The 8886-nt window shown below is 38.1% G+C and overlaps 1 protein-coding gene across 1 annotated transcript; it reads right to left on the bottom strand.

The window, feature by feature from the left end:
* Window positions 1–406: 406 nt before the first annotated feature.
* Window positions 407–8644, bottom strand: LOC123989218 (putative mediator of RNA polymerase II transcription subunit 21). The gene is made up of 4 exons (XM_046289920.1): window positions 8640–8644; window positions 7103–7190; window positions 5602–5782; window positions 407–852 (listed from the first exon to the last, which is right to left on the bottom strand). Exons 1-4 carry the CDS (start codon window positions 8642–8644, stop codon window positions 407–409), a joined length of 720 nt encoding a protein of 239 aa, XP_046145876.1.
* Window positions 8645–8886: the final 242 nt, after the last annotated feature.

Here is an 8886-nt window from a genome sequence, read left to right as displayed (position 1 = left end):
GTATAAAAAGAAAATATAATAACAAAATCGTATCAAAAATAATAACAAAAAGAAATGGTATCAAAACATAATATCAAAAATTATCTCAATACAATATCACAACAGTATCAGTAATATCAAAATAGTATCACAAATAGTATCAAAACAAAATATCAAGATTGTATCGCAAATAATATTAAAGTAGACTTATCAGTAATATCTAAATAGTATCAAAACAAAATATCAAAATTGTATCGCAAATAATATTAAAGTAGACTTATCAGTAATATCTAAATAGTATCAAAAACAATATCAAAAATATTATCACCCATAGTACAATAAAAAAAAATAGAATCATAAATACTGTCAAAATGGTATCCAACACCATATCACAAAAAAAAAGAAAACTGAGCACTCGTGAAACACATTATTTAAAAAATAAGCCTATCATTTCTTCTGTGGCCATCAACAGGCCGAGTGGGTCTGACGTATCCAACTGAGGAACTGGGATCCTTGGATCATCCGTATCCGATGGTTGATGTGATGTTGTCCTTTGATGTTGGTGATCCGGGTGGAGTGTTGCGTCCACGTCATTGTTATTCAAGCTGTGAGGCATCTGGTCTATCTCCTTTTTCTTCCACACTTCCTCTTGCTTCATTTCGAGAAGGGGACTAAAGCACAGGATGCTATCCACCTCGATTTGTCCACCTCGGTCAAATATTTCATTGGACACTGAGGACGCACCGAGGTGTAGCTCTTCCACCTCTTTGACTTCTTCTGATGGGTCCCAAAAACTCGCTGCAGGTTTGACCTGTTGCGGTTGTGTGGAGGATTCCAGTTTTGCTGTGTCCGGGATGGATGAGCCGGCTTCAGCTTTATTGGAAATCTCCCGTTAAAAAAACATTTTATATTTTTTCACTCCGAACGCTTTTTATTGCAAAAAAAACGTACTACTTCATGTACGTGCGGCGTACGGTCGCCGATTACTGCGAGACGGATAGACCAATCGGAACGAAACTTTTTGTGTCTTATAGAGTATAACTTCCCATTGGTCCTGTAAAAAAAACATTTTGCATTTTTTCATTACGTCCGAATTATTTTCAGTAATTCGACAGTAGCTAAGAGCTATTTCCATTTTCTTTCTGATAGTTTTGAATAGTTTGACCGTTAACATACCGAATTTGTGTACCTTATCAGTGCGTAGCACTTGGAAATAATCCCAGGCGAGGCACACAAAGGAGGCTATAATTAGTTCTATTCAAATAATAAGAACTCAACCTTCCTTAGGACGATTGCCTCGTCGAAGCCGTGTAGCAATAAACATATAGAAATTCGAACCCGCTAAGGTTAAGGAGAAATATTATCAACATCTTTCGCCGTGCGGTTAAGCAGTGCGACGCACTTGGAAGATTCCCCGCTTAACTGCGCAGAACAAGGGAAATACGATTTTGTTTTACCTCGCGAGCAATATACCTCTCCTACCTGCGAAGCATGCGTCAGCCGACTCTTCCACGAGGAATGAATGCAATTGAAATCGAAAGCGATTAGAATGAAACGGAATGAAACTATTGTATGACTATGGAATGCGAGGGTTTGCGTGACAACCACTGAGGTTTGAAATTGTCAACCGACGTTCAAGAACGTTCCAAGCGAAGGTCGACTAAGGCAATAAACATCGACAATGAACTAAACGTTAAACGTAGAGCGTTCAGAAAATACGAAAATCATTAAAAATTGATGTACGCGGAACTAATAACGATTAAATGCAGTAACGTATTTGCATATATCCGCGATTTGATAATAATTATGAATATCGATTGCCTTTCTCCGTAAACCACCGGAATACAAATAAGATCGGAATAATTTCACGTTATTTATTATTAGTTATTCAATATAATAAGTCAAACATCTATTAAAAAGGGCCAGATGTTCTTCGTTACCGAAATACCATTTGTAAATATCATTTATAAAAGCCTCTTTGATAGTAAATTCCAACAAATAAAGTCGTAATAGATTTCGAATATTCTAGAAGTATAGAAATTGCGACGCATTAAATTCATGAAGCGTTAGAGGGGTAGAAGTAAAGAGATAGCCGACGAAAGACAGAGTCGGAAGGAAGGTCAAGAAGGGATGAGGACTCGGGAAACGCGCTTAAACAAAACCAGTACGCGCGGGCCTTCCCCTTCGACACGTACCCTGATTTGCCAAATGATGTCCCCACTTTGGGCCCATGATCGCGGGTCGAACCCTGAGATACGATCGCTTGACTGAGGCAAATTATTCTTCGTCGAAAAATCGTGAGGTACGTGACGGGGAGCCCGTGTTCGCGTTACGCAATAGTTGTCGTGCGAAAATCGTTGTAATTAGCTGCCCGGTAAAGTCCTTGAAAAAGGCAGAGTGCCGGGAGATTGCAGTTCGCGTTTTCCGCGGCAAAAGACTTTACGAATACGTTAAATTTCACACTTTTCAATTATCTATCCTTTTTCTCTTTTGTTTTTAGACCGTTCGATAATTAATATTTTTCTTTTTCCGCGTCGCGTCGTTTTGTAATAATCTCGTAATTGTCGTTTCGTTTTCGTAACCGTAAAACCGTCGAAAGACCGATCGCGAACGCGTAGTGCGTGATAAAGTTCTCATCTTTTCTTCGCCTTCCAGATTTCCAGACTACACCAGCAACTCCTAAGATTTCCAAAGTTATTATCGTGTATTGTTTTGCACTGAGCTTGGTGAGTTATTTATTTCATTTTGTCCAATACGACGAATCTGGATATAGTGAGGCAAAACGGGCGATCTTGAAACCGCGTGTCCTGGAAGTTTCCCCCAAGATCGTTTTGTTCAACATCGTATTAAGGTATCGAAGACATTTCGCAATTTTTAACAATAATTCCGTTTGCGATAACGAGAGGCGGCCCACGAAACCGTTGGTTTTGGAAGTTTTTCCCCTTGGGACCGTTTCCTCTCATCATTGTTTAATTGTTCATCGAAATCGCCGCTCGAATCATCTTTAAATTCTGTTCTACGATTCAATAGTTTTCAATATAACCTAATTTCGCCGATCTTGTTAAAACATATATCTAAATTGCATTTTTCCTATATTTCCAACAGCTCGAATTCTTTGTAACCAATCTAATTACTGTTATGCTTTTCTTTTTTTGAAATTATATTTCTTTTGTTACACATAACTAGTTTCAGATTCATTTTAGTTTAACACACTTCCTTCCTAACATTCACGCTAACCATCTTTGCATAAATTCGCACGAGGGGCCCGTATGGGACCAGAGCATTGACGAACTCAATGAATAGTTTCAGAGTCTTATTATAAAATTTAACGATTCTTTTTATTGTTCCGATCGTTAACGACCTAACATCGTCGAGCGCGATCGGGACTGGTGGCAGCGATAATACCGTTCTTAACCGCGTATTAATCACCCGGAAAGGAAAGAGATAATAATATAATTAAATATCAATTTCTTTTCTTTTTAAATTTTTTTGTACGTCGCGCGCCGTATCACGCTCGCGACGTAACAATTCCGAAACGGATGAACTAATCGGAACGAAACCTTTTGGATAATTATCTGCTTTCAGCGTAGCAGGTTAATTTAGGAACGAATGCGAAAGTTTCATTTAAATTGTTTTCAAATTTTTCATCATTAACGTAGCCTACAATTCAAACGTTTATTAATTATTCCATTTCAATCATTTTTATTTGTTGTTTAGAATGCTTCGAATTTCCGTTTTTACATTATGACAGGCGACAAGAGATTATGTTCCGTATTCATTTTAAACGACTAAAAATGTTCTACCAGTCCAGTTTTTTTATTGTGCTATGCCAACAGGGTGCCGAGCCGTTCGTTCGCGACCTACGTCAGGCCCGGTTTTCGTAGCCGACATTGCAGTCCCTGAGCCCGCGTGCTGTACGCGCTCGGATTGGTCGGTGTTTTTTATTGATAACTCGAAAACGAATCAACATTTTGGCAAAGGAAAAATTTGTTTAGAATCACCTCAGCAATCATCCCTCTTCGGCTGTCGAGATAGTCGCGTGACACCCTGTATACCCGCTATGATCTCACTCGTGAAAATTTATGAAATTTGTTGTTTATTGACAACTTAAATTCGGTCAATTTTTATTCGGTTTATTGTTATTAGCTAAGCAACAGAAATCTAAAATCACCTTACACTATCCTACAAATACTACTGGTTCCACTAAAAAGTGTGAAATAAAATAATTTTTAACAAAAAAAACATCCGACTTCGAAATGCACTAAAAAGTGTAAAATAATTTCTATTTCATTTATACCAATATTCCATAACTATTAATAATATCTATTTATTCGTTAAATAGGATACCAAATATATTTCAAACTTTTCGGAGGCGGCGCAAAATAAAAAATACCCGAACAAACGGTGCTGCCAATAACGATTTGATTATGGTATGGCAAACTTGGTAATTAATAAGTCGTAAGAGGAAAAGCGGAACGTTATAGGTCCGGCTGAAAACATTTGTAATTGTAACGATTATGTCAGAAATTGGCAGCACTCTTAATGTATATGCACTATACTGCAGTTCACGAGAGACAATACTTAACTCGCGCAGCTCACTAGGTCTAAAAAGATTTTTAGTAACGTGTGTTATTCCCCTCTACAGTTTGCTTCTTGTTATACTTTACATATGAATGGTGGGCAGAAATATATGACGTACGATAACTGATAACCGGTGATGATATTGTAAAGTTTCACGATACAATGAAATTCCTATTATTTGTCGCAAAAACAATGATGTGAACATAAAGTAAGAAGCAAGCTGTAAAGGGGAATCACACGCACTATTAAAAATCTCCCTACACCTCAGTAGGTCACTAGCTGCGCGAGTTAAGTGCGGTCACTCGTGAACTGCAGTATAGCTAATTCGTAATGGGTTTGTTGATTCCCGTTGAATATGGTTTACGTGAAATTATCAAATGGGTCATTTATCATAGGTTGCCGACGCCCGAGTTAGGATCATCCTAGTAGAGGAAAAGTTTTTAATTTTGCGCCGCCTCCGAAAACTTTGAAATGTATTTGGTATCCTATTTAACGATTAAGCAGATATTATTAATAGCTATGGAATATTGGTACAAATGAAATAGAAATTATTTTACGCTTTTTATTGCATTTTGAAGCCGGATTTTTTTTGTTAAAATTAATTTTATTTCATACTTTTCAGTGGAATTAGAGTGGAATTAAGGTGGTTTTCCGTTCTGAATGGTTAAATAAGGTTCAAATACAGGTGATTAATAAAAAAGAAGAACAACGAATACAATGTTTTTTTAAATGAATTTAATTTTTTTTTAATAAAAGCTTAACTGGACTATATTTCGCCTACCCCCCTACCCCCTACTGCGCCCCCCTACCACCGGTGCCCCTCCCCTTCCCCCGCCGGATCCCCGCAGGCGCCGGGCTACGCCAGCCGCTACTCATCTCTCTGTAACGTAAAATTGAAATTATTAGATATGTATTGTTTAAATTATTGTTAGAAATATTTATCCTTATATTGAACAACAGAGATGTTCTGATGTGGGCAATATTGTATTCCTCTGTATGAGGCAATAATTCATACTGTAAAAAAGAATCTGTAATACATACTTCGCGGTGGCTTCGCCTGCTCTTCCTTCACCTGCATCTCTTGCTCCTGAGGGAGGGGCTCCTCCCTCAGTCGGTGACCTCGTTGCTGCTGAGGGAGCAGCTCCTCTCTCAGTTGCGGCAATTGTTTTTGTTGTTGTTGTTGCAGCTGCACCTGCACCTGTCGCTGATGCTGCTTCTGCTGCTACTGCAGCAGGAGCTGAAAATCCATCAACATCTGTGGATCTGAAAGAGAAAAGAGAAATATATATCTATATATATAAAGACAAATGTCCTGACTTATCAACGCCCAGCCCAAACCCCTGAACCTAGAAACATGAAATTCGGGTAGTGTATTCCTCTCATGACGTAAGCACCTACTAAGAAGGGATTTTTAGAAATTCGACCCTTAAGTGTGTGAAAAAGGTTAAAATCTATTTACACGGATTTCTTCAATATCTCTTAGGCCCGATGAGATATCAACTTGGTTTTAACTTACGAAGGTCACCCATACAATTGATTAAAACATAATTCAGGATTTTGTTCTAATCAACCTCTGAAGGCGAAAATCTAGATTCTGGGGTGAAGGTAATTATATGGATCACAGACGGTATCAGCGATTTCGATAATTTTTAAATATGTTGTAGAAATCAACATTTTGGAGCACTTTTTCCTATACATATAACAGCCGCTCGGCCAAAGTTGTTGCGATATTTCCGAAAAACTGTCGAAACTATCGCATTGAATTGTGCCTATCCGTGTGCAATCGTGACAACGTACGTGTTAGTATGGGTCGCCGCTTTTCTACTGTTTCTGCATGCAGCAACACGGCGACATATATGTACACACATACATAACGGGTGGGCTTAAAAATCAAATTTAACTAATTTTAATAATTTGGAATCTGAGCGTATGTATTTGCTTGCCTAACGGCGACCAAAATATTACTTTAGCCTAACCCAACCTAATTCACTGATCAGGTAGATTAGATTAGGTTAGATTAGACTATATTAGATTCCCGGCTGCCGGCATAGCTACGATATGTTGAAATCATCAATACACAAGGTATATATATTGGTCATCGGTCGTCGTGCTGTTGCCTGCAGACACAATAGAAAAGCGGCGAGCTCATACTATGGTGTACGTTGTCCAGACTACACCCTGTAATTATTTATTTGGTTTTGAATAAAATAATTTCGCTCATTATACTATTTTGCCACTATGTTAACGTCAATTTGCACTACAATATATTGTCTCCAAGATAATGATAAATACAGCTTATAGTAAATATTTTGAGAAAAATATTTTTTATTATCTGATCGATTATATGTTATTTAAAAATTATGTTAAATTTATTATATCGAGCCCGGCACTGGTATCACCGGGCACGCTCGCGGCCGTGGCGCTGTCCGCGTCTATAATCTGAAAAATATATATAATACATATTTTACGAAATAGAGTAGTAATACATATTCGTGATCATTTATTTACTTCATAACAAAAAATGTACAATGTTATTACTTACATTGTCGTATCTGCTCCTGTTGTCGCTGTTGCTGTCATTGCGGTTGCCGCTGCAATTGCAGCCATTGCTGCAGCAACAGCAATACCAACTGCATCAACAAAATCATCTTTATTTATGAAGTTGTCCCTAACTCTAATTACAATTACATTACATAGATGTTTAAAGTTCGTGTAATACTTACGAGACATTTTAATTGTCCACTTTGGAAACGTGTTTCGAGTGTTGCACTCACTATCAAACTGAAGTTTACGCTTATGTAACGTCCCGGAATTATTCGTGAGCACGCTACTGCACCGACTCGTAGGGAGAGCGGTTCCCTAAGAGAAGGCGACTCGTATTTATATATATATATATTATATATTAATTATAGGAAGGGATTATATGTTCGGGTGGCACGCGGTAAAGGAGTAAAATCCAACGTTGATTCCTTTCTCAAATGATATATAAGTATGTGAATTTATTCAAAAAAATGATGTGTGTTGTTTTGGTTGTTTATAATATATAAAATAAAAAGGTAAGTATTATAAAAAGATAATATTGAATGTAATTAAATATCGTAGTTAAATTATGAATTTAAATAATGAATTGAAGTAATTAAATATTGAATTGAATTAATGTAGTTAATTAACAAATGTTGCGCCCTGTGTTTGAAATACAAAAGAAAATAATGGTATTAGTAATGTACAATGAGTACGCCCTGGATTGAAAAATACAAAGAAACTAACAATCGTGTTTGTGCCTAAATTGGAATACAATAAAAGAAAATTAGATTATTACAAAAATAATTCAATCTAAAATAAAAATACAGAGGAAAATAAATTGATTAGTAAATGCGGTTCTAGATACGATTATTAAACTTGAATTTATAATTTAATATAATTTAATATAATTTAATATAATATAAATGATTTGAATGAATTGTCGGGAAATTGGCCAAGATCCGTTCTGACGCTGTAGGAGTTGGCTCGTTCGGCCGCAGTTCGGTTTCTGGACAACTTAGCCGTCAGTGAACAGGCCGCATCCAAGGAGCTTCTGCTTTCGTTCGCTCGTTAAGCTTGGTAGCGAACTCTGCAAAACGGTATCGTCGCTCTAGAGCCAGTGTACTGATAGGCCGCATCCAAGGAGCTTCGGCTTTCGCTCGCTCGTTAAGCTTGGGTGCGAACCTGACACGTAGGAGAACCGCTGCGAACCGATAGTTGAGTGCTCCGGGTCTGACGCGGAACCTTTGCCGCTTTGCCGACAAAAGAGTCTAAGATTACTGAATTCTATATAAATCGTATCATAGACCCGTCTCGGACTACGATCAGAATCGAAGTGAAAATTCTTTGCGCGGCACGCTCGTATTTATACCGGAGAACTGCTGACGTAGCAGTTTTTTCTACCTGTGTTTTCGATACCGGAAGTGTTCGGACTTTGACCTGCGCGTACGTGACTAAGAGCCATTTCGATGCGTACGTGCCACGTGAACCTGAAGAAGTGACCATCACACCACCCTTCTCTCAGCCTGACTCCCCTTCACATCTTTCACAGCCATCACCTCATTCTGTTCCCAATAAGGCTCCTGGCAAACGTCGTATTAGATACACCAACGCTAAAAGGAGGAAGCAATTTAAAGATGCGGCGAGCAAAAATGCGCAAAATAACCCCGAGGTGCATAGAGCGACACAGTCCCGACATGAACAAAGAAATCCTGGAAGACGCGTAGAAAGGCGAGCACTTCCGTGGAAGGTCAAAGTTCACTCAGGCATGGCATATGATCCTGACGTGGCTTATGAGGCAGACAG

This window comes from Osmia bicornis, unplaced genomic scaffold (genome assembly GCF_907164935.1).
Source record: "Osmia bicornis bicornis unplaced genomic scaffold, iOsmBic2.1, whole genome shotgun sequence".
Taxonomy (NCBI): Eukaryota; Metazoa; Arthropoda; class Insecta; order Hymenoptera; family Megachilidae; genus Osmia; species Osmia bicornis.
Note: the sequence above shows the minus strand (reverse complement) of the source record. Positions and strands in the feature narration are given on the sequence as shown.

Coding starts and splice junctions, on each gene's coding strand:
- LOC123989218 (XM_046289920.1), bottom strand. Junction 5,783..7,102: donor ACAGGAGCAGATACGACAAT/GTAAGTAATAAC, acceptor CTGCTGCAGTAG/CAGCAGAAGCAGCATCAGCG. Junction 853..5,601: donor GCAGGCGAAGCCACCGCGAA/GTATGTATTACA, acceptor TTTCCAATAAAG/CTGAAGCCGGCTCATCCATC.